The following is a 21,022-nucleotide window of genomic DNA, read 5'->3' as shown; positions in this document are numbered from 1 at the left end:
GTAAGCCAATATCCCAGAACTCCAGTATTCTGATCCCAGAAACATTCAAATTACAAAATTGGTAGGTGTCCTTATTCTTGGCTATGGCTGTTGTAATAACAGTAGAGGAGCAAGCACAGAGATAAGCTGTGGTGATAACAAGAGGGTGGTTTCCATGGCTATTGAATGCAAATATTTTATCACACTTGGATTGGTAAGCTGCCCAGTGCTGTTTCTTCTTTTCATTTAGGGGAGCAGGGGCACAGGGAATGCTTTTAGAAATACACACATGGCTGTAAACCAAGACAGCTGTTGAGAGTTAAGTAATGTTTATCTTTGAAATCGGATAAACTAAAAAAATGCACATTTGCACACACAAACTGGTTGACAATTGTGTAATGAAAACTTCTTGTTGTTTTACTTTGAAGTAAGCAAAGTCTACTAAATAATTTCTCAGATGTTCTCTGCAAACTGTATTTTCTCAGCAAAATTCCTCTGCTATATAATACTTAGGTCCATAATGGATATTTTCTTACTGTGGTCTAGGCTGATTCTTTAAAAAAATTAAAATACCAGTTTATCATTGATTTTTGATATGTGATCTGAGAAAACACTGTTCATCTCAAGCACTTTAAAAAAAAGAAGCAAAACCACATCTTTAAGGTGTTAAACAGGAAGTATGGGCTTTAAACTCTTACTGAATTTGGAATCACATGTAAAATGAGTGTAATGCTTTAGTAATAGCATAATGTACTTTATTTTCTCATTAGTTAGAGATACGTTTAGAGAAGTAAATGAATGGAATATTCACCTAGCTGATAGATATTTACAGTGAATGCTATGTCAAAGATTGCCTCCTGCAGGCTTTTCAGTGTGTGCATAAATCTGAAATTTAAATTTTCTTTTTGTTTCTTTCAAAAATTTTAATAATATTTCATTCTTGTATTATCTTTGTTTAACTTTTGAATTGATGCTTTTAAAGACAGACTAATTATTTATATTCTTCTATGTTAAAGCTAAGTACTAGTAAATACTGAGTTACTTAATTAAATATTCTATTGCATTTTGCTTTATTCTTATGACTATATGTATACACACACAAACATTTCGATTTGTGCTCCATGTCAGGTGGCAAGGGATGAAATTTAAATTGCCTTCTGCTATTTTAGTGTCTCTCACTGGATGAATGAAATACTTCTTTTTAATTCATGTGCATAAACAGCAGAAATGCAGTTGTTGTCTGGTCTCTTTTTACCTCTCATTATGTAAAGTAGAAGAATCCACACATATGCATTGATGAAACTGGAAGTCACAAAAAATATTATAATTAACTTTATTTTTCTTAAAAGGCTCATGCTATAATATAAGAGATTTTAATATCTCCAAGTAATTGCTGTTAAGAGAAAATAATTTTACAGCCAATTTTGTGGTTTACCCAGGTTGTTGCATATGCACTCTTAAAAGTGAATCTAAAAATTTGAATGTTCTTTCAGTCCATTTATGCCTCATGCTCTTAATTGGTATAATTTGTAATTATACAGGAGGTGCTGCATGTTGCAGGAGTGGAAATGCAGTTAACAGCTGCTGTTTCATTTTTGACTGTTCTGCAAGAGGAGTCGGTGTCCATTCATACATACTCCCACTCCTTCCTACACATCATTCTCCAGAACCTGGAACACAGAGATGCAGGTCAGGGCTGTACAGTTATGCTGATGCCTGATTACTTCTGTATGTTTTGTTTCCGTAGTGACCATACAATACTGTGTAAACCAGTGAGTGCAGTCACTGTCACTTTGTATCTAGACTTGCATGAATGAAAAATTTTTGCATGCTGACTAATTATATACTGATATTTAAATGTAATTCTGGTGGAAGCAAACAAAACGCTTTATCTGAAGGACTAAATCCCAAAGTTGTTACTGAGTACAAGCTTCTAACTGAGGTACCAGAATTTTGTAGCTGAAAAAAATGGAGTGAGGATGGTTGACATTTCTTCTGTGGTGATGAGTTTTTCGTAACTTCTTTGACACTATTCTTAGGATACAAAGGAGAAAAACAATGGCCTCTTGTGAAACTAGGAAGTTTCAGTGGGCATAAGAAAAGAATATACTTCTAAATGAGGGAAATTATCTTTTCAAAACAAACAGGATCATTATTATTTTTGTACAGGAATTTTAAAGGTAAAAGAAATGGAGACAGAATTTGCTTCTCACCTATCCTGCTTCTTAGTTTAAAGCCTTGAATGTTAATTTAGTGGCTTTTAGATACATAGCTCCTTGAAGAGGTGCGTGTAAAAAGTGAGAACTAACTGTAAATGTGGACTAACTGATGTGTGTTTTGTTATAGTTGTTGTATGTACAACATAACATATGACATATAACCCATTTCTTTCTAACAGGTGTCAGCAATGCATGGCTAGAAACTCTTCTTGCTGTAATAGAAGCTTTACCAAAAGAGACTATCAGACATGAGGTAATAATGTCTCCCACTTATGCTAACAACAAAATAATAATATTTTGTAAGATTGTGTATTTCCCTGCAAGTCTTGCTTCAGTAGGATTTGTGGCAGTTCTATGCCTGTAAAAACAGTAATGCTTGTGGAACATATTGTAAGAAAGGAATGTGCTAAAAGGTGAGACAGCAAGGTCACCTTAAAAAATTTTAGTGTTCTTCAGCAAACAAAGACCATTTACTGTAACAGTTCCACTGCACATAGTATTCTCAGTAGCATGTTTTCATGTATCCTATTTTGGTTTACAGGATAGTATTTCATTCTGTGTCTTCGTGAAGAAACTACATTTTGTTTGCAACTGGACTAAAATTCTGATTTCTGCTAAACAGGACTGAATGCAAGAGATCCATTTCATTGCGTATTTCAGTTGTTCTTGATGTACCAAAGACCTAATGCCTTGCAAATACTCTTTGTTTTTCACTGTGTAGCTCAAGAAAGAGGAAGGAAATCTGTCACTGTCATAATGTCACTCCCCTTTACTCAGCTAATTTATTAAGTTTTGTTTTAAGTATTCATATTTCATGGTTGAGTTTAAAAGCTCTGCAACAGGTGCATTTTACTGTGTTTATAATGTAAAACAATATGGACATTTAAATACATGATCGTTTGTGTACTATAAAAATACTAAAATTAGTGGGTAATTGAAATCCAGCACTGTTTAAAAAATAAACTGCTAAAGGGTGAAAAGTTAGATTGGGGAAGAAAAGAGAAATTATTGTAGTCACCTCCGAAATCTAATTGCAATGTAATTTTAAAGATTCTATTTAAACAAGATGGAGTTTCTCCCCTGATTTGTCTCAAGGAACACAATTGTAAGTCTCCACCAGAATTTGCTTTGGGAAGGTCACAACTGATGAAGCTGAGTTGATTCAGCAGCTGTACAGAATCCTGATTCTGAAAAGGGGCCCTCAGTGTTGCTTGAAGGATCTTTGTATCAGAAAACTTGGAATATTCTAGTTGTTCATTTCTTTTTGTAAGTAAAAACCATAGGACCATCATAGATTCCAAGCACATAAGGGAAGGTATGTGTGTCAGACCAAAGGTCAGCCTAACCCGGTATCCTGTCTCTGGCAATGGCCACTTCATGGGAGAGACTGTATCTAGGTCAGTAATTGTAGTTAATGTCTAGTATTACTAGACGTGGTGTGTTTACTGTCATAGTTCAAAGGCCAAATAAGTAATGTACAGTTTTGTAGATAACTAACTAATGGTATGTTTTGTTATGCAGTGTTACAGTTAGAAGCATACCTTGGGTACTAATTCTAGTCTGGGTGATCTATTTGTCCTTGCAGTGGTAAGATTCTCTCACCTCATTTCATGTGCTAAGAGGAGGAAATGCTTTTAGAATATTGTTGGACTCTCCTGCCCCGTATATTATCCTTTTGTGGAGCTCCGCAAAAGAGATTGAATGAGGAACTGTGGCAGGCTACAGGAGATACTGCTCTGTAATGTTCCTCTTGGCCTGTCACCTGGACTTCTGTGATTATTTCTGGGCAAAAAATAATATATCTAAATATGGTGTTCTGCAGGCCTTTCTTAGTTTGTTTCTGGCATCATAGAGGTGATCCAACAAATCACAGCAGAGCAGGTTTTCTGTGTCTGTATGGAAATAAAACCTTTTCCCCACAGATCCCCAAAATATGCATAATTGAGAGGGATTATTGCCTCAAAACTTTACATCAGAAGCGGTGTTTCCTGTGAAAACCTATGAGAAAAAACCTCAGAGAGGCTTCCTTTGCCTTTCTCTGCATATTTTTTTTTTTCTTGTGCAGGAACATATTTGTAAAAATTACCAGCTAATAGCTATAAATATTCATATACAACTTAGTCTCAAAATAAGGACACAAGTAGACAGATGTAAAACTGGTTGTGATGTGAATCATAAATTGCTATTTGGGCCAAGATATGGGTTTAATATGCTATAATTAGCACTGAATATTACATATGGGTTTCCAATAGACTATTGATATACATAGGCATCATTATTGTTAGTACTGATTAATTCCATGAAAGGGATAGATGACATTTGGGATACGTTTTTCTAGATTTTTTTTTTTTTTTTTTAAGAAGGGGAATACGTTATTTTACTGCTCACATTTCTTCTGTTCACATTTCTTCTTTTTTCTTTCATACAGATCCTGAATCCACTTGTTTCCAAAGCACAGCTTTCTCAAACGCTTCAGTCCCGCTTAATTAGTTGTAAAATCATGGGAAAATTAGCTAACAAATTTGAAGCTCATATGTAAGTAGACTGTACATATATTTTCATTCCACACTATATACCGGTATTTCTTTGTTAGTGGGCAAAAATTACTTCAAGAAAAGTAAAATTTATTGCAAAAATTAAATGCTTTCTTTTTACAGATCCCTTTATCTGGATATTAATCAGTAATAAAAAAATGTTCATTATGTAACTAGCATATTCAGACTTGTTGATGTTCATCAGTTTATAACTTGAGTTTGTATGTTCTTTCACAGGTTCAAATGGGTACCATGTTCATGCCATTCTTATATACTGTTTTTCTTACTAGGAAATAAGCCAAACAGTGGATTTCTTTGCAACTTACAGAGGCAAAACACAACTTCATCACCTTAGAGTTTGTTGTCATAAAGAGAAGAATCCTCTTCCTAACTTTTTATTTTTCTAACCAATTTTAACATGTAGATATATTTCTATCCTTAATTATATGGAGATGTATCAGGAGTCACAGGAGCCTGATATTATCCAGCTCTTTGATTCTTGGACAGTGGTGCAGGAGAGGGAAGCAATGATGAAAGTAAATCTGAATAACTTACGTGCCTAAAGCAGTTGGTACGGTACATTCTTTATTCACCAAGTGTGTTTTCCTGTTCAGGCAATTGTCCACGTGTGATTTTTGCATTACAAAAGAAATCCACTGAGGGTTACTAAATGCATAGAAATCATGTCTAGCTGAAGAAGTCTACTCTAATAATGATTTTGATCTGCCCCAAAATGCAAGAATTCAGCATAACAGAAAAGGTGAACAACAGGACCATATGACAAGTTATTTAGGAATAAATTTCTTTAGATTATGATTTTTTCTTCAATAAAAAAGAACTAGAAGCAACCAAAAGGAAGCTTTCTATACCTGCATTTGGTATGTACACTACACTTGTTGGACACGCAAATGTTAATAAGTATGGTAAAGTAGTATTTTTTGAGGATGTTACCAAAGCCTTCAAATCTTTATCTTCAAAATTTGTAGAATTCTGGCAGAATCACAATTCCTCTTGTTTATTTGATGTTACATTCTCATGAAAATAAAATGACTTTCCAGATAATTTGGAATCTCATGAGAAATTATGATAGTGTTAGCCATAAGAAATTCAAATAATCATACCTTCTTTTGTTGGGTTTCCTTAATATGATTCCTTGCTGTTCAGAAGTAGGAAGCGCCTCATTTCAGTGAACAGATAGTAGCACCATTTCTATACAGAAGCTACATACTAACAAGACAGTTGAGAATTTTCTGGGACATACTGATCCTCTAGTAGGGGGCTCTGAGGGCAATTCTGAGGGCTGAAGAGACACCTGGATCCACAGGTTTAGAATGTAGCTTAGGCTCGGGAGATGTGTCTGGCCTCAGGAGCAGGCATTATACAAGCATATCTTCACATTCTTCTTCAGAATACCACCAATTTTCCTCATAAAATTTATACTATAATTAAAAACCTTTATTTCGTATTTCACATGACTGCTAGGTTATTTTATATAGTATTGAAAAAGCTCTGACCTGCAATAGAACATTAATTTTTCTACCCTTTGTTCCAACAGCTGGTTAAAACCAAGTCTTTTTTGGAAGTAGTCCCTACTTCAGGGTATTCTAAAAGGCCAAACCCCCAAGACTTTGTACAGTTTTTGAAACTTGAGGCCAAATTTTGCTGTAAGAAGTAAATTAGTTTTCACTAGGATGAGTGGAGGCTGTGCAAGCTGGCTTGAAAATTTGCTTGTCTGTGTCTTCATATTATTTCTCTTGAGTTTCGCAACAACATAAGGATTTGGATAGAGATATTTTATGAATACTCATGACAGCATCTTGGGCATTGAAAGGAAACACAATGGCTGATTCTGCCAAGTTGTAGTATGTGTTTTTACTTAAATAGAATTCAGAATAGTTATTTTGTGTCTGCCATTGATTTAACGTGAATACTTGGATCTGCTTGCATAAAGGCATTGCAGTACTGAAACTTTTAATCTTAAATTCTTTTTCTACTTTCTTCCCAAAAATCTCCTTGGTGCTACATGCATACCAAAGATGAGGTATTAGAGTATTAATGAGGTATTAATTGGGATTTGCCCTTCCACTTACATAATTCTTTGTATTCTTACAGTGGCTGTTCAAAAATTGTATTGAACATGGTTATTAAATGAGGACAACATCTCTAAGCCTACCTACTATTTTCATAGTTAAAAAAAAAGATAAAATCTGAGCAAATTATAGTGGCTGTAAATAATCCTTTTGCTGTTTCTTGATAGCACATATTTGTGTCTGATGTACAGTACTCTCTTATAATCACAAATTTTCAGAAAAATCATTTGCCATGTGTGATAAAGCAGTTAAAAAAAATTTCCATTAGAAGTAATATATGGGTAAAATTAGAGTACTACAGAGTGGAATTCATATATTCTTGTTCTGTATTTTAATAAAAATGTTCATATTTTAGTATTAAAAGAGAGATTCTTCCATTGGTAAAATCACTATGCCAGGATGTGGAGTACGAAGTGAGAACTTGCATGTGTCGGCAACTGGAACATATAGCTCAAGGAATAGGGTGAGTACAATTTGCGTAACTGCTTCTGAACACAAAATCTTTCTCTAAAATATTTAATGGCAACCTAAAAACTCCTTTTAAGATTTCTAGCTTAATTCATGTGTACTCCATAATGAATTTGGAGTGTACGGATGTGTTCTTAGGAATTGGCTGTTGGCACTTTTTCAGATTTTTGTTTCTCTCTGATAGTAAAATTGCTGAACCATACAAACAACAGTTTTTTGTGAATAATGAGTTCAGCTATAGCTTCTTGAAATCATTTAAATTGTACATTGATGTCATAAGCTTATTTAAAAATGGAAGAGGATTATGGCAAGTATTAGCAGTTTCTAATAATTACTGTGCAGTTTTTTGCAAAAGGATACTAAATGTGTTTTGTAAGCAAATTTCAGTCAACTTTTGCTCTTAAGCTTGAAGATGTTCAATGTTGCACATATGGGAATAGAAAAAGTCTGGAACTTCTAATAAATAGAATATGTTAACTACCCACAAAGGACTGGTCTCTGAGTGAACAAATATTTTAAAATTTCAGGTCTGGCAAGCTGTTACTGTGTCAGGAAGAAAAAAAAAAAAAAAAAAGCAGTAACTTCCCTTAAAGACTTGAAGAAATTATCATATAGTTCCCTGCCCTGTGTTACACAATGGGGATAGATTAGATCTTAAGAGTCCCTCTGGCCTTCAAAATTCTGAATTTATGAGCAAATTCAAGGATGATGCTGAAACTGAAATGTAATTTGAAAGACATGGTAAATACACACTTCAGTTTGTTAGTACTGGTGTTTGTAGAATCCTGTGGCTGTGGAATGATGTGTTTTTTAATGGAGATTTGTGTTGTGGTTTAGATTCTGAGTTACTTAAAAAAACAAAACACCAGAAATTTCTGAAGCTATGTGATTTACCTTCCAACCATGGAATACTGGAAAAGTGTATGTTCAGGCAGTGTTTTAGCTTACTCAGATATAGGGTACGAATATTCACATCAAGAACTAAGCATTACTGCCATGTACTTAATTTGTTTTGGTAAAGTCATGTAGGATAGTAATTTCCTAGATAAACTTGCCTTTATTGCATACAAAATAATTTTATATATGTGCTTTAGGCAGCTCTTCTACAAGGTCCTTGTCCTGCAAAACTTCAGTGGATGTGAATAATGTGAAAACACAATATTACTCAACTCAGTAAAGTTACTAATTTGTCTTTGTACTTACTTTCTTTTATAACAAAATGTAGGTTATCACAGTAAATCGTTTTAACGTTTTCCATATTGAATGGCTTTGGATTTAAAAGAATTTGTGATTATAGAAAAGAAAGGAGTAATTGTCGATATGGTTCATATTTGTAAAACTGAAAGTTTAATATTTTACAAAACTGAATTACTGAATAATTTGAGCTTGCATTTGAGCTTGCATTTCTTTTTACTGTATGCACATATATCATGTATCTTTATGTATCTGAAAATTGAATTCTTTTTAATAGAGATTAAAGATGAGTGATAGAGGGAGTTCTGTTTATCTTCAGAGAATGACCAGTTGGGTTTTTTCCCCCCGTATCTACTGACTTTTGAAGGGAGGGACGGTTCTATCATATTAGTTTGAAGGTTTTTTTATGCCACCAAAATGGAAATCCACAGAAACACGTTTCCAAAGCATCTTTTTTTTTTTCTTTTTTGCTTCCTGATTTCTGGGTCTTGATCTTAGGATGTAGTTCTATCCTTTGCTCCCCTGACCCTTCCTAGGCAGTATGTTCTTGTCTGTCTCAATCACCTTCCTCCTTTCTCATTTGTTATTGTTCAACCCCATGAGATTTTTTTTTTTTGGTGCCTTATTTGAGATACAGTCTGCATTTCCATGGATTCCTCTAACCTTCTTAGTTAACCTCTGCTATAGTCAAGAGCTGAGAAGCAATCATATGAATTTGTCTTTGAAAATGATCTGTGACACATAATCCAGGAAAATAATTTTTACAATAATGTAAGTATGTTATTCTGAGTAAAATAACTTATCTAGGATATACATATAGTTAAAGAATATTCCTTTCAGATATAACTGGAAACATTTTTTATGTTTTAAAAATGTACAGCTGACAGATTGCCTTGCTCTGCAGCTCAGTCTATTGAGAACCAAAAAATGGTGTTAGTGGTAGCTTTTAGGAGCACTCACAGTTAGTGTGAATCTGCTTTCAGCCGTTTTGTTTTTTAACTAAATTGAATGTATTATACCTGGGAGCTGAAAGTCTTAAAAGAAGATAGCTGTTGTGCAGTGGAAGATGACAGTATTATTGCCAATTTACCCAGCCTTAGAATACTGGTTAAATAGGGCTAAATACATAGTTATCAATTAGTGGTCCATTCAGTATATTTTTCTTTCTTTTATCACCAACATTTATTTTTAGCATTTATGTATCCATATACATTGTGCTTTCCCTCAGGTTTTTGTGTAGTCTCTTCCCAATGGTTTAGATGCTTTAATTTTTAATCTCATAGCAAATGCTGAACTGTCAGTATTTTTGTTACGTAAACTATTGTGGTGTTTCATGTTGAGGATGAACAGGTAGTAGGAAAATAAAGACAAATAAATACACAAAAATAAGCACATTTTTAGGTAAGCGTTGACGGCATAATGTGGCAACAGTCCTAATGCTTATTTTTGCTATTTAGTGATGTTACCACTAAATGATATCATGTCATTTTCTTGTAATTTTATATGAATGATTAATCATCTGTTTGCAAGAATACTGTTAAGCTACATCTTGATTTGCTAGTAACCATGATAAACTCTGTAAGGTGCAAATCACTTTGATGCTTATTATAAACATTGGAAAGTGTTATTGTTCATATTGACTTAGAAAAGGGACAGCTGTTGTTTAGTCTGATTGGAAGGGGTATTTTTGGGCATTTTTATTTCAGTAAAAATCTGTCATCCTGGAGATTGTGATCAGTTCTGTATTAAAAACTGTGATTGAAACGACAGAGTAAACTCTTCATACACGGTTGCTGAAAGTGTCAAACATAGTTTCCATTTTGTCATCTTGTTTAATGCTCGTGTAGTGTAACTTTATCAGAGTGTTTCCCTGCAGTTTTGTGTTTTGGGCAGCATAAACGTTGAGGCCCAAATCTCTGGTTATTATAAACTGCTGAGGTCCCATTCTTGAGATGTGGTGCTTACAACAGCTTTCATGAATTGACGAGCACACCAAGAGCTCATACATGAGAACTGGACAAAATGGGCTTCTTAACTCAAATGCAGACAAATTCGAACAGTGGAAATCTTGACTACTATAAATTAAAAAAAGGAACATAGAAAGAAAGGTGGAAATACTAGGTATGTCTTCCCAGTTCTTGCTGGTAGTAGGGCTGCAGAAAAGATCTTTCTAATCTCTTAAAGCAAACAGGAATCAGTTATACACTGGGACATGGGAAATTATGCTGGTTGGTAGCTTCTACAGAAGCTGCACTTTTGCTCCAAGAAGCGAATCTCTTCTCAACTTATTTATGCCAGTCGCCTTACTGTGCAAATGTTTCTGTGTGAAGAGTATATAACTCCTTAATCACCTCTCTGATTAAACTCTGATTTCAAAGTTAGTCCCTAATACAGCAATCTGCTGCCAATATATAGATTCAAGTTGTCAGGACCGTCACACGTGCAGACAGTGCTAGTAATTGCCAAGGCAAAAAGAGACAAGCGGAACCCTTTCTTTACTACTTTAAAACAAGTCTAAAAGCTAGTGTTTGGACTAACTTGGAAACCATGTTTCCTCTGAGCAGTATTTGCTTACCCTCTGTAAATAATGCTTATCTTTGAAGCGTAAAATTTCCAGACACTTCAATCCAACATGACTCATATTTAAGAATTTTTGGCTTTGGACCACAGCATTGAGCAGTTTCTGCATATTTGATGAGAAGAGTTTTCTTAATGACACAGTGAAGCAGCTGGACTCCTTTGAGGTTTTTTGGACTGCGTTTTCTCTGGTTTATTTCAAGCTGATTTGAATGTTTTTTAGCGGTGAAGTTTTGCATTTTAAACTTGCATGTTTCTTTGGTTGACAAAGCAAAAAGTCCTGAGATTGACTGGAGGTTTTAAATTATTTTTCATTTCCTTACAACTTTGTCAATTTTTGCTTCTTGAATACCCTCCAAAAAAATCTATATGAGTATTTCAAGGAAAAATTGCTGTGGCAATATTGTTTCATTGTATGTTTTCTCTTGACTGCTTGCCTCACTTTGCAGGACAGAACTAACAAAAACTGTGGTGCTTCCTGAGTTAGTAGAACTGGCAAGAGATGAGGGCAGCAGTGTACGTCTTGCAGCTTTTGAAACGTTAGTGAATCTGCTTGATAAGTTTGATGCAGGTAATAATTTAATTTAGGGTTACTAGCCCAGTTCTTAATGCTTTAATACACCTTATAAATGTATTTAAATGCTTTTTGTTCTGTCTGCATTTTTCAGACATTTCTGATTTTATTTTGTTTATTTCTTTATCCTTTATTTGTTTCATGTCTTGCAGTGCTTTATACATAGTAAGTTTTAACGGAGGTTGAACCAGTTGTCCACGAAATCAGTTATCTTATTCCAAGTTTCTAATGTAATGTGGTTAAATGGAATGAGTAAAATTACTGTAAAAATGGTAGGAATATTGGGTTATTAGTATTTACTTAATGCTGTCAATACACAGAATACAAAATGTTAGCTCAACAGATGCCATTGCTTGTGCTTTTTTTGCTCTTAAGTGAAGTAAAGCTAGTCCTGACTACAGACTGCAGCCTGCCTTCTGAGCTGAAGAACCCAGACTGGGGCAATGATAAGATACTTGTGTGTGTATCAGTCAACCTTGCAGGTTTTAACATCCAGTGTTATATGTCAAATACATTTGTAAACTTTGAAACAGAAAATATTGCTTCAGGTCCCATAAATTGCAGTGTGCACCGTTGATTTGTTTTAGAGGTACTAAGCATCAGCAATTACTATTTAAATCCCTTTAAGCTTGTGGCTCTATGGCACTGAGAGCTTTCTTCTTTTCAATGAGAAAGTGTGTATGTTTTATAAAGCTTTTCTTTCTTTAAAAGAGAAAATATAAATGCTTGTATTTTTCTCTGTGCTTAATATCTTTCCTCTATCAACATGCCTATTTCATGCTTCTCTAGGTGTAGGGGTGAGTGTGTCTTCATGTGAGGAAGGACAAATTCTCTGTTGTATCTGGTTGTTTGGCATAGTGGTGGTGGGTTACCTACATGCACGGCTCTTGGGTTCTCATCACAAGTTCAGTTCAACATTGATTGGGGCAACCTTTAAGGAGAGCTACTGTGACTGCTCGAGTATAGGGGAACATTCTGGGTAACCGCTGTGCTTTGTCCTCCAGTCAGCTGCTCTGTCTAGATTTTTTCAGGGGGATGTAGAAGACAGTAACAGCTAGCATTTCTGGCTCTGTATCAATTGTGCTCTTTGCTGTTTGGTTTTTGTTTTGTTGGTTTTTTTTTTTACAATTGGAAAAGTATAAAGCAGCAAAGTACATGATAGATCATTGCTATAGTGTATATGGAAAAAAAAATTGTTGATCACTGCTCATTATTTGCCACTTTGCTCTTTATACTGTCTTTTTCCAAATTCTTCAGTTGTTTATCTTCATTAGCAACTCTGTATTTTGCACCACATTTCCCACTCCCACTCCCATCTTACTGACTCCACTACTTCTTCCTGATGCATAAGTGAGGAGCAAATATTTACTGTACAGGAACTTAGTGATGAATTACTAAAATACATGATTGCATATAAGCCATATGGAGGAATACATAAAGAAATAAGATAGTTTTGGGGATAATACCATAGGTGGAGTTTTTAGCAGTTAGTGCTTATATCAGTAAGTATGATAGTAGGTTATTTTTCAAATTATTGAGCCTTTGCATTGATGCTATCAAGTTTGTGCTTCTCTTTGCACCTCCCAGTCTTCACTCCTCCACCTCCCACCCCCAGTTGCTGTAACTACTGCTTTTAGCTATTGAAAAGTGCTTAGAGAAAGGAATCGGGGATTATTTACAGGTTTGTAAGGAATGTGTTTCTAGAAATTTGGTGTGTGTAGTTTTTGGTTTCATGGCTGAACTAGAAAGTGAACATTTTGAAGGTAGATGACCCAAAATTCTATCCTAGGGTTTCTTTGCCACAATATCAAAACATTTCTTCAGGTCAACGTAAATATTTTGTTCAACCATAATTATTTGCTGAATTTTGGTGTTGATCTACCATTAAAAAATCCTAATCCCTTTAAAACTTGAACATTTTAAAATATAATACTTTTACTTAAAACAAGTCAAAACACATACATTTCTTTGAACATTTCCTCCTTTATTTTATAAGGAGGCAGAGTGCTTGGATTTGATTTTAATTTTAAAATTATTTCATTTCTTTCCTCTGCCCTTCTTTCTCTCCCTGTATTCTTGGTGAATGGAGAAATTAGTGACAGTTCATTTATTCTCTGTCTCATCCTTTACTGGGGGATGCCTTTTCCCTAAAAACAAACAAACAAACCAAAAACCAAACAAACAGGTAAGTTGTTAGAATTTTAGGACCTGTATTATGGTATTATGTTTGTCATTCTTTATAATTCTTGTTTTCTGCCTGCAGTGAGTGCCTGACAAAAATACTCCTGAGCATGTTAAATTATATTTTTCATAAATTATTATGGAAGTCCACTGTTTGATGCTCTTTTTAGATGTTGACCAATGGCTAACTTTAAAAATTTCTTTTGTTTTTCAGATGATAGGAGTCAAACTGTACTCCCCTTAGTGAAATCATTCTGTGAAAAATCCTTCAAAGCAGATGAATCTATCCTAGTTTCTTTATCTTTCCATTTAGGGAAACTGTGTAATGGATTATATGGTATGATTTAATGTTCTTTTAAAAAAATCTTAAAAATGAGGGAAGAGTGGAGAATTTGAGGCCATTGGAAAATATCCAGATTTGAATGTATGAAATTAAATGATAGGAAGGGAAGTATAGAAGTAAAAGTCTGAAATAATCTATTGCATAAATATGGATATTGTGAATTTCCTCTTTGTGTGTCTATCTGTTTCTTGGGGGTTTTATGTTTAGACAGGGTCAGAGATGGTGGTTTATGTTTATTGGTTTGACTGATTGATTTTGATTCCTTCTTGGATATTCTGGAGCTTGTGAGTTGGATGACTGAATTTGTGAAACCCTGGTATGATGTTAACTGTGTATGTTCACTTCTGTGTTTGATACCCTTTTTGAGGCACAGTACAGAGTATGGCCCGTAAGGCGCTTCAGGGGAGAAGGGAGACCTAATGGCATGTGGATTCTCAGCTGCAGCTGAGGCCAAATCCGTACCCATAATTTTTGTGGTTTTCACTTGAACACAGCAAATCTTTCCTTGATAATTCTGCCCATGATATACCCTCTACACAGAGCTTACCTGGGGGGGACAGCACAGAATCATGGTTTTAAATTTTAGAGAATTTACCCTTCGACTCTTAAACCCTTTGATCTGACTTACAGATCTTTAAAATGATCCTTTATAATCGTGGTAGTGACTATCAAAGTGACTGTTGCTTCACCACAAATAACTCAAAAGGCCTGTTAACACAGTGTCAAACTGTTATTTACAGAAACCTAGAACTAGGACAGTCTATCCTGTTTTTATCATGTCTTCCCAGTCTTTTTTTCTGTAGGTTGAATGACTTTAATTGCTGATCTCTTTTCAACTCTGAACTCTGTCTGGCAAGTTCGTCTTTTTTCTTGAAGTGTTACGCCTTAGGAGAGCTGAACGAAGAGTTCCTTCATGCGTCTTGCAAGCTATATTGCTATTACCATTTTTCAGTGTGAAAAACTGCCTTTTTTTTTTTTTTTGTCAACAGTTTGCAATAATTTGACATTACTGGTTCAAGTGCAGCCTATGAAGCGGCACTTTTTTTTTTTCTTTTTAATAAATTTGACAGCTAGTTAGTCTTTCTCTTTCCTGGCCTTGTGCAGGAAGGAGAAAGGTGCAGATCTGGCTAAGCATGGTACCTTACCTCTTTTCTAATGCAATAATAGTCTAAAGTTTTAAGACCATATGTCCAGTTTCTGAAGACCATTTTAAACTCTTATTTTCTGAAGAATAACCGGTCTCCCTCCTATGTTGATGTTATCAGAATATTTAATAAGCAAAGTCTCTAATCCAACATCCAAAAAGGCAATGAAAATACTGAATAGTACCAGAACTAGGATGACTCATGTCAGTGAGCCCTGGGTAACGTTTTCTTAACTGTTTTTCCAAGCAATTTTGCAACACCTTTATGGTTTTTCATCTCTCTTTCCTGCTCCTTTATTTTGCTTGTGAAAAACATGACTTTACTGCATCTTTTGTAGTCACGGGTCCTGTTACCCAGTACTAGAAGGAAATGGAATCAGTTTGAGAAGTTTTGCTTTTGCCATGTTGGCTGCTGCTCATTTTCTTGTTTTCTTTTCGATATTTACAAGTAGATATTTTACTTTTGTTCCACTTTTTTCAAAAAACATAAAAGTAATCTGACTGATCTGTAATTATATGGCTTGTCCTCCCCTCTCCAACTGTTAAATATTAGTACCACTTCAGTCCTTTTCCATTCTGATATTTAAGATTCAGGAACTAGTACTTTAAATACTTTTGAATACTGGAATGAAGCATATCTGACCCTGCACATTTTTAAACCTCTCATGTTTAAATATTCACTGACCTGTTCCTTCTCTGCTTAAAGCTTGAATCTTTGTCACTGTTGTTAATTGTACTGAGCCTGGTGACACTAGTGGAATTTGAGTAAGAAAATAAAAGCATTAAGCATTTCAACCTTCTTGGTACCAATCACTGATAGCTTTCCTCTCTCTCGAGTAGAAAACTGAGCCTTTCCTTGATTTTTCTCTTATTACTAATGTACTTATAAAATTACTTGTAATTTTTGAAGTCATCTTGCTAGTTACATTCCAGTTTGTTGTGAGTTTTCTAATTTTATTTACACCTCTCTATTACCTGTAGCAACATGGCCTAATTTTTCAACTTTCTGCAGGCATGCATTCTTCATGTGACTGAGTTCCATAAAGATCTAAAAATTTAATCAGGAAGAAACTGGTTTGTTACACAAACTGGTGTTAGTGGAACACACAAATATATTCACAGTCCTGTAGTTAAAGTCTTGAGTATTTCAAGAATTATGTAAACATAAATTATGATTCACTCTGTTATAGTTAACTATAATTTTTCTGTAATCGCTTTTTCTGTATAATGTGTACTGTTGATACTCTGCTAGACTCAAGGTGGGGGGGAGGAGGGATGAAAATCAATGTATTTGATAGATTTGTAAATAAGATTTGTTTTGGCACATCATTAATAGCATTTGTAATGAAGAAAGTAAACTTTTTTTTTTTGAGGCATTTTTACTCCTGAACAGCACTTACGGTTTTTGGAATTTTACAAGAAGCTTTCCATGCTGGGTTTACAGCAAGAAAATGGACACAATGATAATCAACTACAATTTCAAACTCTGGAACAGGAAAAGAAGTATATTTCAGTGAGGAAGAACTGTGCTTATAATTTTCCAGTAAGTAACATTAATTTAAGGTTAAATAATTTGTTTTGTGCATATAGTTCACTAAATAGGACTGCATGAGTGATAGAGAAGTTATTCACAAATTGTACATTGTTAGCTAGATTCTAGCTTGCTTCTGGAAAGTTGAAGTTAATGGCTTAAAGTAGAAGTTGTCCAAAAGAGTTAACAGAAGAGATTCTTTTTTGCAGAGTCTCAGCAAATTACTGTTAAGTTTTGGCTGAAAGAGTCACTGGTTGACTAAGAGATCACTGGTCTCATTGTTTCCTGCACAATTTCTCCAAACCTTTAGCACAAAGGCTTTGAAGAAATTCCTGTGAAATAGAGTCCCCAGTTTCAGACCTCTCAAAGCTAGGTTTTCACATTTACTGTGTGTCATGGCATTCCAGGGAGTTTAAGATCAAATCTGAACAGTTAGATTCGTGTTTTAGTCATGTTCCTGCCAGAATACAGGAAGTCTTTACAAGTTTATGTGAGGTCTTTAAACTTACCACTCATGTTTCTGTAAATCTGCTTTGTATTTTGACCTTCTGCATTTATATTTAAAGAAAATATGTTTGTACCAAGCGGCAGTAGACAATTATTTTTATTCTGCCTTTTAAAGACAAACACACTGTATGTAGGTAGACATCTGCTGATTTATTTGAGCAAACCAAGGTATGTACACACACAATTATGTTGAAATTCAGATGCTTGCTTTGCTGCTTGTTATAATGTTCTTTGTTTTTGAAGTCTCCAGTTGCAGTTTCCACTAGCATATGGAAACATTAACAATATTTATAAAACTAAGGTTTATATCTTGTGTTTTTAATCTATGTCTTCAAAAAAAAAGTCTGCAGCATTTCTTGAAGATATGTAAATACAGTTTAGTTCTCAACTCCAGAACTTGTGTGGTGCCTGTGTTTTGACACGGCCATCAAAAATACCACGCTACTTTAAAATTACAACCTGTTGTCTCCCAAGTGTCTTGCTGGTTGTAACTCAATGTTTTCATCTGATAATCTCTGATAGTGTGATCCTTCAGCTATACATTAATAAAAGACTTTATCTTTCCACAGGCCATGATTGTTTTTGTGGATCCAAAGAACTTCCATTTAGAACTATATTCTATATTCTTCTGCCTTTGTCATGACCCTGAAGTTCCCGTCAGATATACTATGGCCATAAGCTTCTATGAAGTAAGTCTACAACAGTTCTTTGTTAGTACTTGCATATTTTTATTTTATGTTATTTTCTTCTTTAAGCTTGCATTTGTGCTGTTCAACCAAAATAAAAAGACTTGAGAAAACTTGTTGAAATGATTTAGTTTGTGAAAGGTGTTCAGTCCCTTCTAACCTGTATATGTAGCCCATATACACACATTAGTCTATTTAAGTTCTGTGATGTTTGGCTACAAGAGCCTACTGCTAGGTGAGCTTTTAAGGAGCAAAAGCTAGAAGAAACTTATAATGGTCTAGTACCACAAACGTAAGCAACTGTAGAAATTACAATATTTGAAAGTTTTCAATGCTATCAGAAAATAACAAGGCAAACGGGAGAAAGGAACTTGCCATTTCTGGTCCTGAAAACCTTCTTTAGAGCTGTACAGTTTGCTACTATGCTGGTGTTCTGTGGAGAATATTTATATGGATCAAATCTAATTTAAATGCTCAATTTAATATGAAACTACTTGGAAATTTATGCAGATGTAAGTGCATATGTATTCTTGTTATTCCATACAGTTTACATAAGTTCCACTGTATTATTTTTGTAAAAGTTAAAAAATGTACAGCTGCATAGATATTATTAGTTATATGGGGTGAATTCCAGAAATGAAAATACACTCGCTCCTGATTGTAGTAACCCATATAGGGACCTCCAAGGCTTTAGTAGCGTTTTGCTGAGAATCTTTGCGTTTCAGTCCTTGAGCTACCCTTTTATCCCATTTTGTTGCTGGGGAAATTGGCAAGTTAAGCAGCTTGCTTGAAAGCATTTAAATCAGTAGTAGAAGCATAAATTAAGCTAAGGTGGCTTTATTTCCACCATAGTAAGAAAGATGGATGGATTCCAGTTCTTGTTACCTATTGATGCCTTGTCTTAATGAATGATAATCCAAGGTAATTGTTGAAATTGTAAAATTAGCATCTAATTCTACATAGAATTTTGTGTTAGATGTATAACACTTTTAAGGTACTGCCTGAATATAAACAAAGTATTTTAGCTCATTTGAAAAAACCTTGGCCTGAATGTACATTCAGTGGTGATTGATATAATTTTAACACCATAACTAGGCAACCACATGACAGCCAAAAACGAGTAATTTATGGCTAGGTGGATTTTTTTTTTTTTTTTTTTAAACAAATTCCCTGTAGCCATATCCTTAAAGCTTCATCTTGATTGGAAGTAAGCTCTTGTTTTCACTTGGCTTAGCTAAACAAAGAAAACCATTAAAAAACATAACGTATATATTCTATATGGCAAAAATCTCATTCCTCAAGTTTTTCTCGTATTTGCTATAAAACCTTTTTAACTCTGTGGAGATGGACTGCTGGTGGTTTTTTTAGAAATTTATATGTGAATCTCAGTAAAAAAAAGCCAAAGAATAGAGGAGTGAAAACTTAACATGGAAAGGTTGAGGAAACTTAAAATCCAGCACAGGCTATGTCAATTTTTATATTTTATCTTTTGTAAATTATATAGCAGGCAGACTGTTAATGTTTTGAAGGAGAATGAAGTACATTTGAATATTCCAGAATGAATTTTTCCAGCCTTGCAGTGCAGTCTTAAAAATTTTTACTAAATGTGAAAAAGAGTTAATTCTAAAAGCATGTTTCATGGTTAGGTAATAGGCCTGTTTCTTGACTCATATTCTTTATATAAGCACATTTTTAATGTGATCAATGGGAAAGTACACAGCTTTAGAAGGCTGATATTATACAGCTGTTCTGCATCCCTTCTTCATGCTTGCTGTAAACGCATGTAGTATAGAGGTTGTAGTGCCACGAAAGTAAAGAATGTTTCACCTTGCTATCTTTTAGGTTGCTAAGCTTTTAAATTCTGGTGTGTATACAATACATAAAGAACTGGTTACACTATTACAAGATGAGTCACTGGAGGTAATATATTTTTATTGGAACTTTCTTTTGCTTGTTACATTGAGGAAGATTATGTTTAATAACTGCAATAAGACAGTACAGTAGTTTTTTTAAATGATCAAGAGCTTTTACTTCTGTTTCACGGGCACTTCATAAAGATGCCAGCCTTTTGTTAATAAAGAGGAGGAAAATAGGAAGATGTTTGAATTCAGTAAACCCACCCTGAATTTATTCCTTTTAGAAATATTCATTCTAAATTGTTTTAATTGCTATATTTATTACATTACAAATTCTGTGGAAAGATTAGGTTTTGATACTATATTAAAATAATCTTTGATAGCGTTTAAGGTTTTTGCTTTATTTTCATTTCTCTAACTGAAGAGGAGATAGAAGAAGTTGTGTATGGTTCAAAGATCAAGATTTATAGAAAGAGTTTTTGTCCAAGATGATGTACAAAATCTGTGAGTGTTCATGAGGCAGTTTAGTGTACCTCTGTTTCAACCTGCATAACACATTGTGAGACTTTTTTGGATTGAAAAAAAGACAAATATTTCTGTTTGAGACAAAATTACCATTTCTTCTGATACCAGTTATTCCAATAGTTGATCTTTTTTGTTTTCTGTGTAGGAAAAAAGTTTTACTTTCAAGTGCTCCTTTTTGTTTTTGTACCATTTGTTAGACATTTTCAAGGAAATCAAAAGTGTTCATAGAACACCTACTTACAGTCTATGAAATTCTGACCCATCTTAAAAGATTTCTCAAGTTGAACACCTGAAAGTTGAGACTCGGAAGCAGCTGGTGATGTTGAAAAATTCCTTGGATTGATCCCTATACAGTTACCTAAATAATAAAAAATACTTGGTGCTTTATCTTATATGCTACCTCAGTCAGAATTGGTGTGAAAGATATTTAATTATGTACTCTTCTAGTCTAATTTCAAGTATTACAACATTTGAAAGTAGGGTTATTCTATTAATATAGGCTATTTTAGTCTATTTTACTGTAGTTTTTCTTAAAGCAGGGAATATTGCTTTTAAGATTCAGCTGACAAAAAATGTTTCTGTGTGTGTGTTGAGGCTCTAACTTAACTGTCTAG

At 34.3% G+C, this 21,022-nt stretch overlaps 1 protein-coding gene across 1 annotated transcript in view; it reads left to right on the top strand.

Annotated features, from left to right (window-relative positions):
* PPP4R4 (protein phosphatase 4 regulatory subunit 4) overlaps positions 1–21,022 on the top strand; it is a gene marked incomplete at both ends in the record, with an annotated part of 70,457 nt that overhangs the window by 28,331 nt on the left and 21,104 nt on the right. Inside the window, 9 exons of the mRNA XM_081999943.1 lie at positions 1,521–1,668; positions 2,378–2,451; positions 4,627–4,733; positions 7,178–7,285; positions 11,511–11,632; positions 14,031–14,153; positions 16,677–16,846; positions 17,911–18,030; positions 19,870–19,947. Of these exons, the coding sequence (XP_081856069.1) occupies positions 1,521–1,668; positions 2,378–2,451; positions 4,627–4,733; positions 7,178–7,285; positions 11,511–11,632; positions 14,031–14,153; positions 16,677–16,846; positions 17,911–18,030; positions 19,870–19,947 (1,050 nt within the window). The remainder of the gene's footprint in view (positions 1–1,520; positions 1,669–2,377; positions 2,452–4,626; positions 4,734–7,177; positions 7,286–11,510; positions 11,633–14,030; positions 14,154–16,676; positions 16,847–17,910; positions 18,031–19,869; positions 19,948–21,022) is intronic.

The sequence above is a fragment of the Phaethon aethereus genome (genome assembly GCF_964289735.1).
Source record: "Phaethon aethereus genome assembly, chromosome: 5".
In the NCBI taxonomy this organism is placed as follows: Eukaryota; Metazoa; Chordata; class Aves; order Phaethontiformes; family Phaethontidae; genus Phaethon; species Phaethon aethereus.
The sequence above is the reverse complement of the archived record's forward strand: the minus strand, read 5'-3'. Positions and strand labels throughout refer to the sequence as shown.